At 42.3% G+C, this 20,734-nt stretch overlaps 1 protein-coding gene across 1 annotated transcript in view; it reads right to left on the bottom strand.

The window, feature by feature from the left end:
• COL4A1 (collagen type IV alpha 1 chain) overlaps positions 1 to 20,734 on the bottom strand; it is a 143,192-nt gene that overhangs the window by 46,749 nt on the left and 75,709 nt on the right. Inside the window, exons 3-15 of the mRNA XM_068417484.1 lie at positions 11,977 to 12,066; positions 11,842 to 11,886; positions 10,081 to 10,125; positions 9,909 to 9,971; positions 9,753 to 9,806; positions 9,581 to 9,607; positions 4,849 to 4,932; positions 4,674 to 4,736; positions 4,025 to 4,060; positions 3,438 to 3,479; positions 1,742 to 1,831; positions 1,097 to 1,132; positions 424 to 483 (exon numbers count right to left, since the gene is read on the bottom strand). Of these exons, the coding sequence (XP_068273585.1) occupies positions 424 to 483; positions 1,097 to 1,132; positions 1,742 to 1,831; positions 3,438 to 3,479; positions 4,025 to 4,060; positions 4,674 to 4,736; positions 4,849 to 4,932; positions 9,581 to 9,607; positions 9,753 to 9,806; positions 9,909 to 9,971; positions 10,081 to 10,125; positions 11,842 to 11,886; positions 11,977 to 12,066 (735 nt within the window). The remainder of the gene's footprint in view (positions 1 to 423; positions 484 to 1,096; positions 1,133 to 1,741; positions 1,832 to 3,437; positions 3,480 to 4,024; positions 4,061 to 4,673; positions 4,737 to 4,848; positions 4,933 to 9,580; positions 9,608 to 9,752; positions 9,807 to 9,908; positions 9,972 to 10,080; positions 10,126 to 11,841; positions 11,887 to 11,976; positions 12,067 to 20,734) is intronic.

Below are 20,734 nucleotides of genomic sequence, written 5' to 3'. Positions count from 1 at the left end.
TGTAAGAAACAGTACCTTTAGGCTAAGCAGGCTTATTTTGTAGATTGAGTGTACGAGTATTTGGAATAAATTCAACACGTTCCATTTAGCTAAAGTCATTCCTACGACTGATTTGTTTTGCTTTGCTTTTCCTTCTGTTCTGGAATGACTTAATCTTGCTTCAATTGGGATCAATGGGAGTCTTGCCTTTGCCTTCAGCACTGCAAGCTACTGTTAGGTATCTTTAGTTATCTGAAAGCATGTTACATACTAATATTACTGTATGTTATTACTACCTTGACTTGTACACCTGTCCTACAGCAAAACTTGTTGTTTTGAAATATATCAAATTTGCTGTTTCACTACCAGTTACTAAGTTTAATTAGCTTATGGAAACAATATGACGACTGTAATTATGGTATTGATGAAGTTGAGCATACTTACACGTGGACCAGGCTTCCCAGGTTCACCCTTTTCTCCTTTGAAACCTGAACCTGGAAATCCCTGGAAAATAAATACACACCAGATTAAAAATACTGCCAAATTCAAAAGTAAATTTGCTTTAATAAAATAGCTATAAAGATATTCAGAGCCATTATCACATTCTTCACAATTTTTATAGTGTCCTGGTTTTGCAGGGATAAAATTTATAGAATCAATTTCTGTTACATTTTGTTTCCGTTTGTGGCCAGCTGTGGTATGGTGATCAAGGCCATTAGCAGTGAAAGCCAGGGCAGCTGACCCAGGCTGGCCCACAGGTATATTCCATAATATTAACGTCAGGTTCATTATAAACGGGAAAGCTTGCTGGGGATGGGGGGAGGCATTTTGCTCTTTTCTCCCTCTTTCTCTTCAATGGTTGTGATTCCTGGAGGAACTTGCCACCAATCTATGGGCTGAGTATAACTCTGTGTCTTTTGTATTAGTATTGATATTGGTTTTCTTATTTTATTAAATATGTTTAAATTTTAACCCATGAGTCTCCCTCCTTTTCCCAACTCCCTTTCTCAGCTGGGGGAGGGTTCTTGGGTGGTAGAGCAACTGGTTATTGTTTAGCCCTGGGTGCAGGCTAAACAAAGATATATAGTAATAAAAAAAAAATCTATACAATACTCACTGGGGATCCCTGTTCACCCTTTTCACCTGGATCACCCTAATGAAATTATAAAAAAATACAGATTAGTAAGCAAAATCTTAACCATTATTCATTTAGCTTGTAAATCATTTAATGCTTCATGTCAGCAAAAGCACATTTAACCCTGTTCTCCAGTTCAAGAACTATGTCTACTAGTATGTTGTGTAAGAAGTTAGACAAACATAGAATCTGAATCCATTAAGACAGTCTATTATACTAGTCTGTATTGCTTAGACTGCCTAATTCAATAGTTGAAAAATTCATTAGCACTCAGATTGCATGAATGTGATTCTGTATATGAGAAGTCCAGTATAAGCTACTTATTTCTAACTTTTAGAATATTTGGTGTTTACAGGACTATGCTTATCAACTGTACTTCCTCAGAAAGTCCTCTGCTGTGTGTTACTTATTTATATGTAATTATTTATGCATTTATCACATATTTTTCAGAGAAGCTCCTAGAAAGACAATCAAAATTCATTCATGAAGTAAAACAGGGAGAAATTTTTGAAAAATTGGCTGTAGGTGACTTAATATTTTCTTTTTCCTGTTTTACTTTTTTTTGCTAATTCCTATTGATCATATTTTAATGAAGAGCACAACAAGATCAATTATTTAAGATCTTACCTTTTCTCCCTTTATTACTTCAGTCCCTTTTTCTTTCATATGTGGTGCTGGTCCTGGAGGGCCTGGGGGGCCCCTTACCCCTTGTTCTCCCTGTCAACACCAAATCCAGGATACTCCATTGAAAACAGTACTGACACTGAGAAAAAACATTACTAAGACCAACAACATTAAAGAGAACTACCACTCACTTTTAAAAATATAGCTAAATGTTTTTTTAAAAATTCTCATTTCAGCTAAATCAATCAGAGAAAGGGTTACATACACAGTTATAGGAGACACAACTGTATAATGGGTGACAGACAGAGACTACCCTGAAGAAAGATCTCTGAATTTCCTTTTAGGGTGAAGATTGATTAATACTGAATATCAGGAGCATATCCAATTAATTATTGTAATAGAACAAAAGCTTCTTAGTGCCTCCTTTAGGAGGAAGGAGATTAGGAGGAAAGAGGTCAGGTGCAGAAAGTCGATGCCTGAATGAAAATGTTAGTCAAAGCTTATAGTGTTCCACCAGCTTTATAACTGTCCGTAAAGGCCGACTTCAAGATGGTAAGCGTGGATCATACTTTTTTAGTATGTATGTGTCCATAGCACAGTCAGAACCTCATTTCCTTATATAATGCAAAAGCACTATCTTTTACAGTAAAACATCTTCAAAAAGACTTGATACACTTCTGTCAAGCAGTAATGCATATCAATACCATTTATTTTTCGTTAAAGACTAACCTGAGGAGTCCAGGAAATCTTCACATGCTTCTATGGCCAACACTTTTCAAGAATTTTTATGATAACAAGCTAATCTCAACAATGTGTCATGGAGCAAAAAATTCTAACCATTAGGAACAGTGTGGCTCCAAATACATAAATAAGGTGGTGGATAAAAAAAACACCACCTAAGTTACATAATTTACTTATACTCCAAAAGGCCTCTGCCAATGACATTCATGAGAAGCTTCCAGAGAAGGGCTCAGACACACTATCAAGTTACCAAATAACCCATGACTACATGAATTTCTTGGCTCCTGAAAGTGCAACATAAGGCACTTTAGCCTAGACCTCTCAGTGGGAGAGGTAACACATTAAACCTAACATGTTTAACCTCCCATTTGATGCTGGTTGAGAGAATAAAATGGGATCCTGGAGCACATCTTTTGGCTTAGTTTCATTCGGAAGTAAACTGGTCTGTGTGCTCTGAAAACTGCTCCTGGTTGAGTCAAATCACAGTAAAAGGGGACAATTGAAAGCTCTGCTTCAAAAGTATACACTACCAATCCTAACTAAGGCAGACGGGCCCTCAAGAGTCCTACCACAATTAATTCTGATAATTCTGGACAGCACATTAAATTTCATCCCTCAGAACTAAACTGATATCAAACAAATCTCATGGTGAGTCCTAATATACAGAGTAAATGTTTCCAGATCTGCGTACTGCAAATTAAAGTAGTTGGTACTAGTCACAACTGGAAAACAGGATAATGACCTAAATTAATGTCAGGTATAATACTATCATGAACAAAGTCTGTAACCACTCATGACCTTTCTTCATTTAGGTGTAAGTTACAGATTTACTCAAGTGTTCCAAAAATTACAATGCTGATTTTCTCCTTGGGTTGATTCCAACACTATATTTATTTAAAACAAAGTATCAAAAATATTTCTGACAGTTGTTCTCTAGAATTTTTCAAAAGAGACTTACCTTTTCACCTTTGGGACCCTGAAAGCCCAAGCCCATGTAGCCCTGAAAATAAAATTACACATACTTAGTCAATTTTTATCAGCAGTGCATACATGCATACATACACATATATGACGGTATTTTGTACATGGCAAAAGTTAGGAGAGGATATAAAAGACAGGATATGTCTTCTAAATGTATGTATGAAACAAATAAATAATCATATCCTAACCCTTTCTGCTGTTTTCTTAAGTGAGTAATTTGTGAAAAAAATATATAGAATGAAATTTATCAGATTTTATTGTCAGTCTGCTCTTTTTTTCAACATTTTACTGAAAATTTTGACATTTTTAAATGAGTTCAAATAATCAGAATGTTGTAATTACTACTGATTTGATCAAGTGAGATAACAGATACAAACAAATTTGATAAAAACCTAAAAAATGCATTAAAAATCTCTTTTATGATTGAAAATGATGCCCATTAAGACACAAAAATAGATCCCAAAGTGTAAAAAACCCACTCCTTTAGGACCATTCATTTCCAGCTTTTGGGGGAACTGTGTGCCAAATAAATAAATAGACTATCTTTATAATAAAGAGTCTTACCTTCTCGCCTGGGAGTCCTGGTGGCCCTGGGGGACCCTACAAGACAGTACATTTTAGCATATACATGTACATAGTACACTAGTTGGAATAATGCCTTACTCTATAAAGACAGCAAAAATGCAAATCTTTCCATTAAATCAAGATGTAAAGTCTTTTTCTGTTACTGTCCATAACGCACAACTTAGAATAAATAATAAAAACAAACAGAATCTGTCTAAGATATCTCATATGACATTGTTTTATAGTTAAAAGTGTTGGACCTAATCAGCATCTAGACAAGAGACAATTTTAAAAAGTCTATGGTACTGCACTGTAAAATAACTTTACTGCTGACTTTTATTTTGCAGTTTTGCATGCTAAATATTAGTCCTCACCTTTCTTTCATTAAAATGGTTATTTTTCACATCAGCAAGTGCAAATGCTGACTAAACTGTACTACCATTTTCCTTTACATCACTTTCAGTTTTCTTCAGAAGGGTAAGAAATCTCTCACAGCTCACTTTTACAGCCAGAAACACTGGGTGGACTTTTACCAGATGGAAATAACTTATCCCAAATCCCAACAAACACTGGCTATACACACCGTATAGAACTTTCCTATATTAAAGCTCTGTAAGTAAAGCACAAATCACCATGAGAGGAAACTTACTGGATCTCCTGGAGGCCCTTGTGGCCCCATTGGCCCCTGAAACCCTGGAGTTCCAGGTGGACCCTATGAAAAATTAAAATGGCATAATAAGAAAGTGATATTTAATTGGTAATTTCATGATACTGATATAATTTTAATTTAAACTCACTGCTATTCAACCATCATTCAGACTTACAGGTAGTCCAGGTTGGCCAGGAAAGCCTTTATCACCTTTTAGCACACTAGTAGGTAAAAGACCAATCACTTCACCTGGATCTCCCTATAATAAGAAAAGAAAAAGAATAATACCTGAACATCCATTCAAACACATTCAAAAACACTAATATTGAGATGAAAGGAAAGTTGGAGCTAGGCAAAGTTCAGAATAATTTGGAAAGCTGACTTAAAAAAAGTCACCTTACTTCTTTTAATTCAGCTGAAACATAGCAAGACACATTAAAATTTAAGAACTTAATTGCCAAATGTCCTTTAAAGCCACCTGAAGAGATTCCAGTACCAAATCTTCCTTCATACCCTGATTTCCTATACTGTAATGGGTAATCAGAAAGATTTTCCCACTGAATCTATCACTACTATAGTGTCACTACACAACTGGAGCATCTGACCTGGCTGCTGAGAGAAGTGGTAACCTCACAATCTCTTTTCCAGGCTGGGATCTTCAGCCTTATACCTAATTTTGACATAAAAGCCATTTATGGCATCCTTTTTCTTCAGAAAGGGAATCCACTTTGTCTTACTTCAGAAAATTATTCTGATTGTTACCCACTTCTTTATGCCTCTTTTTTTGATAGCAAAAGATCCAATTTTCCTGCATTTTTGTACAAAGTTGCAATATTGTAGGTGATTTTATTTCAGAAGTTGTGTACCTCTGAATACATGCCTAGGGAAGAAACATTTGAGTACTTCGGTGTTTATAGATTAAGTCAGTTTTTCTAATGTGAGAGAAAGAGAAAAGGGCAACTTCAGGTAGTCACATCATTATAAATCTTAGATTACGTTTAGACTTATACTTAGCTTACAGTTCCAAATTATATCTTTATTTCAAGAGCAAAAGATCTCTGTTGACATTCAGTATTTCATTCTCCAGCTCACAAAATGTGCACAGATACCCAGTTAGTTAGTTTAAATTTTTTCTTTATAAAAACTGTTTAGTATGTGTTGGATGCTTCTCATATTGTGGGCTATATGACCTTCTTCCACAAACATTATCTATTTAAAACTATTTCGATAAATGAAATGTCAATATCAAAACAAATGTTTGAACCATAAAAACTATCTAAATCTTTATGCACAATTGGATGGCCACCATACTACTTATACGTAATTAATGATATGTACTGTTTTTTTCTGTTGTAATCCATGTAATACTTACACTTTTAAGACCTGCATGGAACAACACATATGTTCAACTGCTATTAACTGGAGGTCGCCCCACTGTTTTTATTTAGTGGGACTGTAGAACAGAGTACAAAGTGAAACATGTCAGTACAATTTTTCAGTCCTTAAGTAAGGACTGCTAGTCTTAGAGGGTGTAGAGTTCACCCTAACTCTTACTGTTAGAAGCAGGATATAAACACACCTAGAGTGTTTATATCCCCCGTAGTCTGAGGGGGATGAAGAAAGACTACAAGGCCCTAGGACGGTTGGTGAAAGAGTCTGGAGCACAAGTTGTTTTCTCCTCCCTCCTTCCATTTTCAGGTGATGATGTGGGATGGAACAGTAGGATTCTCTCTATTAACGCCTGGCTACGAGACTGGTGCTACAGGCAGGGCTTTGGGTTCTTTGATAATGGCTGGTTTTATAGGACAACAGGTGTGACAGTGATACATGGGAAAGGTTTATGTCGTAGGGGCAAAAGGGTTCTGGGACAGGAATTAGCAGGGCTCATTCGGAGAGCTTTAAACTAGATTCGAAGGGGGATGGGGTAGTAGCTGGGCTTGCACCACTGGGGCAACGCTCTAGTGTTGAGGTAGACCAGGAGGCCTCCCATCCCCCTGGGGTGAAATCGGTGTGCCCAGCTCGCTCCCTGAAATGCCTGTACACCAATGCACGCAGCATGGGGAATAAGCAGGAGGAGTTAGAAATCCGTGTTCGGTCGGGGGGCTATGATCTAGTGGCAATTACAGAGACTTGGTGGGATGCCTCGCATGACTGGAATGTGGTCATGGATGGCTATGTCCTGTTCAGGAAAGACAGGCCGCTAAGGAGAATTGGTGGAGTTGCTCTTTATGTGAGTGAGCAGCTAGAATGTATTGAGTTCTGTCCAGGGGCGGATCAGGAGCGAGTTGAGAGTTTGTGGGTGCGAATTAAGGGGCAGGCTGGCAGGGGTGATACTGTTGTGGGTGTCTATTACAGGCCACCGGATCAGGATGAGGACGGTGATGAGGTCTTCTACAGGCAGCTGAGAGCAGTCTCACAATTACAGGGCCTGGTTGTCATGGGGGATTTCAACTACCCTGATATTTGCTGGGAGGCCTACTCAGTCAGCCATCCCCAGTCCAGGAGGTTCCTCCAGTGCGTTGATGATAACTTTCTGATGCAAATGGTGGATGAGCCAACTAGGAGAGGAGCGCTGCTGGATCTTATCCTCACTAACAAGGAGGGTCTGGTTGAAGCGGTGAAGGTTGAGGGCAGCCTTGGTTGTAGTGACCATGAGATGGTAGAGTTCAGGATCTCATGTGGCAGGAACAGAATAGCTAGCAGAATCACAACCCTGAACTTCACGAGGGCCAACTTTGGCCTTTTCAAGCAATTGCTAGGGGAAATCCCATGGGACAGGGTACTAGAAGGTAAGGGGGCCCAAGATAGTTGGTTAGCATTCAAGGACTGCTTCTTCCGAGCTCAAGATCAGAGCATCCCAACAGGTAGGAAGTCAAGGAAGGGTACCAGGAGACCTGCATGGTTAAACAGGGAACTGCTGGGCAAACTCAAGTGGAAGAAGAGGGTGTACAGATCGTGGAAGGAGGGGCCGGCCACTTGGGAGGAATATAAGTCTGTTGTCAGAGGATGTAGGGAGGCAACTAGGAAAGCTAAGGCCTCCTTGGAATTAAACCTTGCAAGAGAGGTCATGGACAACAGAAAGGGCTTCTTCAAATACATTGCGGGTAAAGCCAACACTAGAGGCAATGTAGGCCCACTGATGAATGAGGTGGGGGTCCTGGAGACAGAGGATAAAAAGAAGGCGGAGTTACTGAATGCCTTCTTTGCCTCTGTCTATACTGCTGGAGGCTGTCTCTGATGAGCCCCGATCCCCTGAGGCCTCAGAAGAAGTCATGGATAGAGGAGGAATCTGTCTGGTTGATGAGGGCTGGGTCAGGACCAATCTAAACAACCTGGACGTCCATAAATCCATGGGCCCTGATGGGGTGCACCCGCGGGTGCTGAGGGAGCTGGCGGAAGTCATTGCTAGGCCACTCTCCATCATCTTTGCTAAGTCGTGGGCAACGGGAGAGGTGCCCTGAGCAGGACTGGAGGAAAGCGAATGTCACTCCAGTCTTCAAAAAGGGCAAGAAGGAGGACCCGGGTAACTATAGACCGGTCAGCCTCACCTCCATCCCCAGAAAGGTGATGGAGCAACTTGTTCTTGGTGCTGTCTCTAGGCACATCAAGGATAGGGGGATCATTAGGGGCACTCAGCATGGCTTCACCAAGGGGAAGTCATGCTCAACCAACTTGATAGCCTTTTATGAGGATGTTACCCGGTGGATAGATGATGGTAAAGCTGTGGATGTGGTCTATCTCGATTTCAGTAAAGCGTTTGACACGGTCTCCCACAGCATCCTCGCAGCTAAACTGGGGAAGTGTGGTCTGGATGATCGGGTAGTGAGGTGGATTGTGAACTGGCTGAAGGAAAGAAGTCAGAGAGTGGTGGTCAATGGGACAGAGTCCAGTTGGAGGTCTGTGTCTAGCGGAGTCCCTCAAGGGTCGGTACTGGGACCAGTTCTATTCAATATATTCATTAATGACTTGGATGAGGGAATAGAGTGCACTGTCAGCAAGTTCGCTGATGACACAAAACTGGGAGGAGTGGCTGACACACCAGAAGGCTGCGCAGTCATTCAGAGGGACCTAGACAGGCTGGAGAGTTGGGCGGGGAGAAACTTAATGAAATATAACAAGGGCAAGTGTAGAGTCCTGCATCTGGGCAAGAACAACCCCATGTACCAGTACAAGTTGGGGGCAGAGCTGTTGGAGACCAGCGTAGGGGAAAGGGACCTGGGGGTCCTAGTGGACAGCAGGATGACCATGAGCCAGCAATGTGCCCTTGTGGCCAAGAAGGCCAATGGAATCCTGGGGTGTATTAGAAGGGGTGTGGTTAGCAGGTCAAGAGAGGTTCTCCTCCCCCTCTACTCTGCCCTGGTGAGGCCGCATCTGGAGTATTGTGTCCAGTTCTGGGCCCCTCAGTTCAAGAAGGACAGGGAACTGCTAGAGAGAGTCCAGCGCAGAGCCACGAAGATGATTAAGGGAGTGGAACATCTCCCTTATGAGGAGAGGCTGAGGGAGCTGGGTCTCTTTAGCTTGGAGAAGAGGAGACTGAGGGGTGACCTCATTAATGTTTATAAATATGTAAAGGGCAAGTGTCAAGAGGATGGAGCCAGGCTCTTCTCAGTGACATCCATTTACAGGACAAGGGGCAATGGGTGCAAGCTGGAACACAGGAGGTTCCACTTAAATTTGAGGAAAAACTTCTTTACTGTAAGGGTGACTGAACACTGGAAGAGGCTGCCCAGAGAGGTTGTGGAGTCTCCTTCTCTGGAGACATTCAAAACCCGCCTGGACGCGTTCCTGTGTGATATGGTCTAGGCAATCCTGCCCCGGCAGGGGGATTGGACTAGATGATCTTTCGAGGTCCCTTCCAATCCCTAACATTCTGTGATTCTGTGATTCTGTGATTCTGTGAAATGTACCTTCATTCCAGGAGGTCCTGGGGGTCCCTGTGGAAAAAGACATATGGGATGTTATTTTTCCTCCCTATTGTATATTTTACATCTTATACTCTATATAATTTCATATAGTTACATTTGCATTTCAAAAATTAAGGCTGAAACAAGTGAATCAAGCATGAAAGAATCTACTTACTATGCTCCCACTCAGTCCTGGTAAACCTGGGGGACCTACTGGACCTCTTTCACCCTGAGGGGAACACAGAAATTGGTTTTGTTTAGGGAACATATGCTTGAGGGATGTTTTTATTTCAACACAAGAGATGCTGTTATAAACATATGTAAATGTCACCTTTGTGCCATTACATCCTGGAATGCCAGGTGGACCAGGAGGGCCATCTTGTCCAGGAATGCCCTATATGAAAAGAAAGTAAAGAAATTAGCAATATTGGCAATAATCCAGGTCAGATGTCACGATTAAAACTTTGATGTTCTTTGTAAAAATACATATACTTCATACGTACAGGAAGGCCTGGGTTTCCTGGAAAGCCTGATGCTCCTGGGGGGCCCTGCAATTGACAAAAACATAAATTGAAATGATAAACCCACAAAACAGCAATGACAAGCTGCAGCCCAAGTCGCATCTCCAGTGGTGACAGTCAAAAAACAAATAACAGTTTCTTTTAAACTTCCTTGACACAATAGCTCTAATCTTCAAAACCTCTCAAACATGGCACCTTAGTAATTGACAACTGAAAGCAACTTTTTATATTTCTTTAACTTTTTAAGCAGCAATATGGATTTCCTTCAACAGGACCTGGACCAGAGCCTTTTGTACAGGTAAAAAGGAATGCAGAGGTGCTGTTTTCTCACAATCATCGTTCCCGAAATGAAACTTACTGTAGGCACCTCTTCATAGCAGAAGAGGATGTTAACGCACTGTAAAGATGCTTCTCTGTCTTTCATACTCCACAACAGTGTATTAATTTATCCTTATTATCAAAAAACCTATCATGTTGAGATAACTTTTTCTTCTTGAACACCTTTTCAGTGTAATGAACCAGGAGTTTGACTTGGCACACCATTTTCACCCTACAAGCTTATTTATTCATGCAGTATTTCCTAATACATGTATTATGAAGCAGAAAAGACACATGGGAATCCTGTGCTCAGATTGTATATTTGCACCTTCCAAAACTTTATAATTGCTAAAACACAGTCTACTTGCACTGTAGCGCCCACACACATTTGCCAGGAGATGGCAATTTACGTTAACACTTGGGATATCCCAGGGTATCATGGACTGAAAGAAGGATTTCTTGATCTAGCAGAATACCCCCTCTGTAATAGCTCAGAAACTGCACTTGATTCAGTAAATTCTATGTGCTGCAGCAACTGCAGGCAAATGGAGAACAAAACTGAGATGGCATTTGAAAATCTGTCGACAAGAGGGTAAAGATGGAAATGTGTGCATCATTACTGGTCAAGTCATCTGAATCCTCTTTCATCATTACATTACGAAATGTGAAAATACTCAGAATGAGCTTGGCACCTCACAAAACCCCAAAAGACATGGCCCTGGCTAATATAATGTGCTAAAATAAGTGTTACATAAGTGCCACATGAACCTGAAACGACAACAGGAAAGTTACAGGCATATTCAGAGCCTCTTCTGGCAAAGTCAAGAGATCTTTGTCCCTGGCTTTAATTCAGCTCTGAACATTATGCACATTTTTAACATGTATGTGCTCATAGGTGTGTCAGCTTCTCTTCTGCAGCTTCTCTTCTGGAGTGCTTCAAGGAGGTTACATGGCAAACATAAAGGAGAATTTTGTATGAGGTAATGAGGTTGGTTCATATTCAAGCCAGAAGAAAGCTTCTTGGTATGTCAGAAAGATATCAAAGGCATATTAAAACCAGTGCTGTTTCAGAATCAAATCTTTCATAATCAATCAGGTTGGAAGAGACCTCTGGGATCATCGAGTCCAACCATTGTCCTGACACCACCATGTCAACTAGACCATGGCACTAAGTGCCATGTCCAGTCGATGGAGTGATAAGTACCAGGTGAAAATGCAAATGGACAAAGGCACTCACTGCCCAATGCAGAAAGAACTTCAAAGGCAAAAGCAAGAACTTTGAAATTATTGTGCTGCATAAGGAGATGTCATTGATTAACCCAAAGAAGAGACTAACCCTGTCTTGCACTTGAAGGCAGCCATGGAGAGTTAAAGACACATAAACCCACAGACATCAGAATTGAAAAAAAGTAAGTTAGAACTCACTCTTGTTCCCTTTGTTCCTGGCAGTCCTGGTTCTCCAGTATCACCCTGCAAAGGAAAAGAGATAGCTTTGTCTTTCCTAGGGACAACAATTTAGGGAAATCTGTGTGTTTTAAATATTAAAGCTTACATTCTTACCTTAAGCCCTGGTGCCCCAGGGGGACCTTCAGGTCCTTGCATTCCAGGAAACCCAATCACACCTTGTAGTCCCGGCAGGCCTCTTTCTCCCTGTGGAAGAAGAAAACTCATTAATAACTAAACAACTGAAGCTGATTCTTCAAGTAACCCAGATATCCCGTGTTTCTGTGCTCAAGAAACCTGTTAGGTGGCAAGAAGCTACACGTGACAGCAAATATTTCATGTCAGTATTTGAAAGAAGGATTATTATAAACAAAGAAATATTTCTGGTTCAGTAATAGGTTGGCAGAGGCTGAGTGTGGCATAATAGAAAGCACTCTTTGAATGTCAATGTAAGCTTTTTTCTGTCTCCCTGTATAGCACTGCTCATAGCATGTTTATACCCCTGGGATCAGGAAGGCCACTTTCCTTCTAATAAGACCTATCTGCATTCCTATAGAGATACTACAAAATCCTGGTAGAAAATCTAACGCTCCAAATCAGCAACTAAATTCGTGAAAACCGCAAATACCACTGTCCAGTCACGACTGTATGAATGGCCAATACCACTCGTCTTCTTATATATCATTCACAACAGCAGATTTTGGAGACCAGGCTTCTCATTTAGTCTTGAATTTGAGGGTGGTTCAGAGACATAGTGCTTTGAGGTACAGGATCTTCCCAAGAAGCCGAACATACAGATTGTATGTGTCATCCTTAAGGTTCTTCTTTAATGCTGTATGGGACATCTGTGTTTTCTGTGCTGTCCCTCTCCCTACAATGCCAAATGTATTTAAATCTGATAAATCTAGAGGCAGAAAATCCATCCACACTCTAGATCAATATTGCAGCTATTATACATTCACTATACTTGGACTCCCAGTGAAACCAAGAGTAACACTGTCTGAATAAAGGCTGCAAAATCTACACATACGAGAGAGGGAAAAAATTATGCATGTCAAAGTCTGAAAACAGCAAATCAAGCAAATCAAAAGCCAAACGTTCCACGTAAGAAGTAACCAGAGTTGTCTTTTCAAGGTGTGGTGTGAAACAGGGAGAAACACTTCGTATGGTCCAAAAAATGTGGGAATATTGGATGAATAAAACATTAGTGAGCAACTGCAAAAAGGAAAAGATATACAAGTTTGGACAACAGCTAAAAAGCATGGCACCTGTTTTAGAAACTCAAAACACAAACCGATTTTCAAAGGATACCAATAAGAAAACAAAATCAATAAGGTTCAAAACACACAAAAGGAAGCTACGCAAAGATTTAAGTATTTCCAGCAAAACGGTGAGAGACGAGATTGCTATTTGTAATTAACAAACAGTTTAGTATCTGGATTTTAGGATGTGAATAGCAAGGAGGTGAATAGCAGGAAACTTTTCTCCTGTTTGCTCAGGACAAAGATTTCCAGCAATATGCTGGTAGCTTCCAGGGGTCATCTGAAGACTGAGCACACAAGAGAAGAACATCTGAGTCTTGGAGAGCTCACTCTTCAAGGAGGTATAAGAGGCATCTTGCAAAGAAAAGGTGATGATATGCAGGCAGAGGAACTAAGTGATGACCCACAGACATGATGCTAGTTACAGTTTCGGAAGATGAGAGGAATTGAAAGATTTGTGGAGTTACTGGGTTGATGTTGGTTTTTAGCTCCTTGGCCAGGTATTCATTAAGAGGATGAAGAGACTAGGGACAAGAGAGGTGACTGACATGTAAGAAGAGCAGGATCAAGGAGGAAGGAGGGGAGAAAACTATAACTGAGATGATAAGAGCATAAGAAAGTGAAATCAAAATAACACTCATTTATTAAAAATTCCTGACAGGAAAAATTCTGCTGCTGCTTCTAGTCTCCTCTCACAAAAATATTTTTTTCAATAAAAAGGTACTTTCTGAGGCAAACAAACAGTTCTTCCTTGAAGTGCCGAAATGGCATGATCTCCTCTATTTACTCTCCAGTATTCTTTGTCATGGTTTGAGAATAAAGTTTGCTAGTAACCCAGATCTGAGGCAGTGTGTTAGACCACAAAACACAGCAAAATAAGGCAAACATCAGAACAGCTGAAGAAATGTATATCTAGGCCAGCTGTAAGAGGTACAAAGTCCAAGTTCTAAAGTAATTAAAATTGTTTTGAAACATATTTTAAGGAAGAATGTATCAGGATCCAGGTCTCTGAATAAATGTTGAAGTAATTAAAAATCTGAAGGCTATCTGAAATGTTAAACACATTACTGAGGTTCTTAAACCCATACCTTGGCTGGCTAATTGGCATTTCAGGAACAAGTGTATTTCTACAAAATCAGATGTTGTGTCACTTCAGACCAGGATTTCACACCGAACCGTGGGCACTTGCTCTCATGACCTGCTGCGAGATGGACTAAGGAGGGAGAAGACACTCAAATACATAGAACAGGGTCTTCCATTGCTGAAGGAAAGCACAACATGTGCAAATGAGAAGAAAACAAGATTAATTTGGCACCCACAGAGAAACATGAGTCCTGCGTAACAAAACTAATACTTTCTGCACTCAGGAGTTCTGTCCATCTGAGGATTTCAATACACTTTGAACCACTGCACCCTGCAACACAGGGACATAGTCTTTCCTCCATTCTTAAGGAAAGACAAAACTGAGGTTTACAGATCAGATTTTCACTTAGTCTAAGGCTCCCTTAAGACTTCTGGCACTGTAAAAGGGACTTAACGTGCCTGTAAATTACTCACTAAGGTAATGATCACTTCAGCTTGCCAAGGAGGTTAACTCAAGGCTTGCAATAAATAAAAACTTGGGCTTCCAAGGCAACTACAGTCAATTCTCTCAAGGCTTTCGTCAGCCTCCCAGGCTGCCCTGTCTGAGGGGTAAAACTTAACTGCAGGAGCAGAGCCGAGACCACAGCGAGTCACTTCAAGCTAAGATACATCCAGGTTTCCCTAGAAACGTTTTATTTTACTGACTTGAACTGTTAGGCCAACAAGAAAAATAACTGGCTATTTGTCCAGCACTTCCGGACATCCAGTCAAGCTACTGGATGTCCCAAGGCCTGAAGAGTGTAACTCCTGATCATGAGGAGGGCTGTACCATCCCAAATACTGCAGACTCATGGTTTCTCACACCAGAATCAAGCTCATCTTTTTGCCTGTGATTTGCCAGAGGGAAGTAAGGAAACACAAAGGTGACCACGCATGCAAGAGCTGCCAGATCCCTCTCCATGTGCAACCTGCCACCTTGGCCACTTATTCTAACAGGGGAGCATGGACTAACTTATTCTAACAGGGGAGCACTGCTTAGACCTCTCCCTCTACTCTGCCTTCCCATTTGATTTTACTGCAAAGTGAGTTTGGGGTAAGTAGTCCAAAGTAAGTATTGGGTAATTAGCCCAAACTTGTGCAGTCTCAGGCTACACAGTTAATGGGACGTTACTCCTCCATGCCATCCACGGAAACTCAGATAAGTTAGGACAACCTATTCCACCAAGACCCAGTAACAGACCTAGGGATGTCTCCCGTGTTCCAGTCTCTTTCTTTAGTCCAAGTATCAGATTGCCTTTTTGTATAAGTCTTAGAAAACTAGTGTGCCAAAACTCATAAGGAAAGAAGCAGCGCTAATGAACAAAGGTCTTACTTCAGTACTCCTGCTCCAGTTATTACCAACTTCCACCATGAGATTTTTTTTTTGGCATCCATGAAACTACACTAAATTACAGTAAAATTCTATCAGTCTCAAAGTATCTACACTGAACAAAAGAGTACAGAAACTCTACCATCTAGAAGCTGTAAAGTCATGTGAATGCAGAGCTCCACATGTCCTAACATTACTAGGTAGATTAGCTCGCAGAGATCACTGGGGTAGCAACATCTGTACTGCTGCCTTGCTACCCAAAGTGGCTTATTTGGAACTTCAAGCTCAGATGAAGTTATCACTTACTATACTGTGCAGTACAGACATGAGCAGGTCCTAAAGATGCTTTGCATTGTAAGGAAACACTTGAGCAGCACCTTTCCCTGCTTGTCTGCCCAGTTGCTTTCTTCACTCAGTGTTCCAGCCAAACAGCCCCACATCTAGTGTTTGCACTACGTTTATGCTGTAACTCATTAAGCATACACATTACATAAACTGTCAAGCACCAGACCACCACTGCCACCCTACTTATTTTTTTGCTCAGCACTGAGATTTCTAGCTGTGACGCGTGAAGAGCATGAGACTGACTGCAAGGGTTATGTATTGTTCAAGTTCCAATATTCACAGCTGCAAAATCTTGGCAAGTATTAATGAAAGAGCTTCTGCTTCTTACAAATCAATTCATGAGACTCAAAAATTAAAACAGATGTAACCAAGTCATCTGTACCTCTGCTGATTCACTGCAAACTGTCAGAAAGCACAAAGAATTCATTACTCAACTCACAAAAATGAATATTCTGCCACTCAGCTGCTGAAAATGTGGAGGTGCTACGTAAAAAGACAGCAAGTGCTCAGCCGCTGTTGCACTCATCTAATAAGAAAGATGCCTGTGTTAGCCCAGCTTTTCTGAAATGCATTCAAATGCCTTTGCATTAGATAGGTCAAATTAAAAGCAACTGAATGAACTTCCAAACAGAGGTGAACCTGCTAAGAGCGTAACTGCATGGGCTGATATTTTTTCTGGCACCGGCCCTTCCAACTTAGCCATGAAATGCTGTTTGACACATGGAACAACTGCCGATTACTAAGCAAGAGAGTCACATGAAGTAAGTACTTTCAGAAGATTCAGCTGTAATAAATTAAGTGCTGAGGGGGAGGAAATAATCACCACCCCATTATAAATTATTTCCCCTATTATTTTGTCCAGGGACTGGTGAACTGGGAGATTTTAGACTTGAGAGACTTGTAACATAGATATAAATCAACTGTTTCCAGAAGTGCGGGCTCACAGGGTGTCTGGACCCATCCGAATATAATGTTCTCAGGGTCTCCAGAGACTCAGGCATATGGTGAATAACAATGTGCAGATCTTCCCAAAGCCATTTGAAAGATGCTTCGTTTGCCTCTGCCAGCAATCACCCTGCAGCTGAGATGGCAGGACAGACACGTGCCTGCCCTTCAGCCGAAAAGGCATAAAACTCAGTCTTAGGGAGAGAAGTTAAAAGGCAGCTGAGTTGATCTACCCAGCAAAGGTGGCTCTTCTCGTCCTCCTCCTTTTAAAGGGATGGTGCCACCTTATTCTTCTTTACACCAGCTGGTACGATTCCTTCAGCCTCCACCAGTTCAGCTGACTAAATTTACTCACTTTTCTTCAGCAAGTGAGCTTGCTCCAGCCTCGGTGAGCTGAGGAGCTCATCAGGTGACCAGGTGGCTGCCAAAACCGACGCAAGGAGGACATAGCAATGCAGGACGCAGGGCGGAAAGGCAGCAAGAGCAGCTTCTCACACCAGCGCAGTGGGGTTTGCTGGAGTTCAGCCACTAGAGCTCCTCAGCTGTGCCTTCGCTGCAAGAGGAACTAAGCTGGGAGCCAACAAACACCAGACCTTGCGGGAGAAGCCATCTTCAGACCAGTTCTGCTGCTGACTCTGATGTCGTTATAAGCTCAGACTTTCTTTCTTACAAACACACATGCTCCCCTCTTCCCAAAACCTAATGTTCTTTGAACTGAAATGCCACCAAGGGTATGTGTGGCAAATCCAACTGCTTCAAGAGGAAAAGCGAGGATGCAGTTTCCAAAAAGAGAGAAATAGAGCCTGACAATTCAGCATTCTTTTCTATTTTTCTCTTATCCTCAGTCTGATTTTAGAAACAGTCTCAAATATTGCTTTTGGAAGAGATTAGTTTGAGGCCTCAGTGCAACTTGGACTTGACGGATAGACCACTCGGTGGATAAGGAATTGACTGGATGGTCGCACTCAAAGAGTTGCAGTCATGGGCTCAATGTCCAAGTGGACACCAGTGATGAGTGGCGTTCCTCAGGGGTTGGTATTGTTTGTCGGCGACATGGACAGTGGGATTGAGTGCGCCCTCAAAAAGTTTGTCGATGACACCGAGCTGTGTGGTGCGGTCGACACGCTGGAGGGAAGGGATGCCATCCAGAGGGACCTTGACCGGCTTGAGAGCTGGGCCTGTGAGAACCGCATGAAGTTCAACAAGGCCAAGTACAAGGTCCTGCATGTGGGTCGGGGAAATTCCAAGCACAAATACAGGCTGGGCGGAGAATGGATTGAGAGCAGCCCTGAGGAGAAGGACTTGGGGGTGATGGTTGACGAGAAGCTCAACATGAGCTGGCAAACATGCGCTTGCAGCCCAGAAAGCCAACCGTATCCTGGGCTGCATCAAAAGAAGAGTGGCCAGCAGGTCGAGGGAGGTGATTCTGCCCCTCTACTCCACTCTCCTGAGACCCCACCTGGAGTACTGTGTCCAGCTCTGGGGGCCCCAACATAAGAAGTAATGAAGCTGTTGGATTGAGTCCTGAGGAGGGCCATGAAGATGATCAGAGGGCTGGAGCACCTCTCCTATGAAGACAGGCTGAGAGAGTTGGGGCTGTTCAGCCTGGAGAAGAGAAGGCTCCAGGGAGACCTTCTAGCAGCCTTCCAGTACCTGAAGGGGGCCTACAGCAAAGCTGGAGAGGGGCTTTTTACAAGGGCATGTAGTGACAGGACAAGGGGTAATGGTTTTAAACTGAAAGAGGGGAGATTTAGATTACATAGCAGAAAGAAATTCTTTACTGTGAGGGTAGTGAGACACTGGAACAGGTTGCCCAGAGAAGCTGTGGATGCCCCCTCCCTGGCAGTCTTGGAGGGGGCTTTGAGTGACCTGGTCTAGTGGAAAGGTGTCCTGGCCCATGGCAGTGGGGTTGGAACTAGATGATCTTTAAGGTCCCTTCCAACCCAAACCACTCTATCATTCTAACTGTTAGATTAGAAAACCCATCATCCAAAACATTCATCACACCTTGATCACAGAATCACAGAATCACAGAATCACAGAATGTTAGGGATTGGAAGGGACCTCGAAAGATCATCTAGTCCAATCCCCCTGCCGGAGCAGGATTACCGAGATCATATCACACAGGAACGCGTCCAGGCGGGTTTTGAATGTCTCCAGAGAAGGAGACTCCACAACCTCTCTGGGCAGCCTGTTCCAGTGTTCGGTTACCCTCACCGTAAAGAAGTTTCTCCTCATATTTATGTGAAACCTCCTGTGTTCCAGCTTGCACCCATTGCCCCTTGTCCTGTAAATGGATGTCACTGAGAAGAGCCTGGCTCCATCCTCATGACACTTGCCCTTTACATATGCTTTGATGCTCCAGCGTGACCTCTAAAATCTGCAGCAATGCAAAACAGCCTTTCAATGCCCTAGGTGGTATCTTCCCAGACTGTCCCAAGCTGCATGAGAGGTGAATGCAGGGTCTGTATTTGTTCCTTCAGCTGACGTAACTGTGAGCACTCAAGTGAACTGGCTTCGAGGTGTTAGAACAGTAATTAAGCTGCACAGTGGGAACACTACTGTGTGATCTGAGTAGCACTCTCAAGTCACTGTGTTTCTCTCCACACTCTTTTAAGCATGTGTTACAGAATTGCAATTGCGTCAGTGTTACATTAGTGAAAAAACGGAGGTGGGGAATAGCCAATTCTTTATTAAAAGAGTATATTTAACCACCAGAGGGAGCACTGGCCCTGAATAGCTTTAAGGATTAAAATAAACATGTACAATAAATATCATCTGTTTGTCCTCAACTGCACTTACCATTTTCAGTATTTTATTGAAAGTGTGAAGTGGATATCAGTCAAACAGAGTTATTGCTATATGCTCACAGGGCAAGCGTCCTCAAATGCACTAAGGATGCCTAACATTACAAAATTCCCACTGCACATTCTTCAGCGCTAGAATCTATCTGTGTTATAGCTATACAATTCCGGAGCCACACGAGTTAACGAGCAATTAATTACACAAATATAACTGTGAAGACAAGCAAAAAATCTGTGTAGGAGCTCTGTAAAGATCTTGGCTCACCCAGAAGTTTTGGGGCTGAGCCCCTGACAGTATGCAGAATGGAACAGGGGAGGTCGGAGGGGAGGGAGGGGGGAGAGTCAGCAAAATCTGGATTCTTCCACTACCAGGAAGCATCTGAGAAAGCTCACTCACGTGGAAACATGAGTCCAGCATTTTTGGCATGACTAACAGAAGGAGCAGTCATGACAGTTTTACATCACCTGCAGAACTCCACAGCTGGCTGTGGGCTGGATGAGTCCCCTGCACGACTTCAAGCATTACCAAGGCTCCTCTACACTACACGCAGACATGTATGTCAACAAAGAGCTACCCCAACAGCTGCTGGGGAACAGCAGGCTCTCTAGTCATGCCCGCTCTGCCACGGTGCTAGTTCTGCCATCTCCTTCTCCCTTTGCTTCCTCCCCGGCGACTTTCACCTATGGGACTCCTTCGGTCCCACAGTTAAACCAGCTCTCAAGCTGCACTTTGAGGTGGGAACACTGAGAAGCACCCACTTACGGTGCAAAAGCCAGTGCCATACAGGTTCATATACATAGGGGCAGAAGCTGCACTCTGACCACCAAACGATGGCATCTGACTCAGATCTGTTTTTTCACTCACTGAAAGGATTACTCTTCCTACTATGAAAGTATCAGTGCCCGAACCTCATGAATTTACAACACTGGGGAACATGTGCAGTCTGATACCAAATGAACCCAAACCTCCAATAGTGAATCTACCAGTATGAACGTTTAATTAGAGAGCTGTTCAGGTTCACGGTTCAGGGACTGAGCCTGTGCCTCTGCCTCCTAAATATGAAAGA

This window comes from Nyctibius grandis, chromosome 2 (genome assembly GCF_013368605.1).
Source record: "Nyctibius grandis isolate bNycGra1 chromosome 2, bNycGra1.pri, whole genome shotgun sequence".
Taxonomy (NCBI): Eukaryota; Metazoa; Chordata; class Aves; order Nyctibiiformes; family Nyctibiidae; genus Nyctibius; species Nyctibius grandis.
The sequence above is the reverse complement of the archived record's forward strand: the minus strand, read 5'-3'. Positions and strand labels throughout refer to the sequence as shown.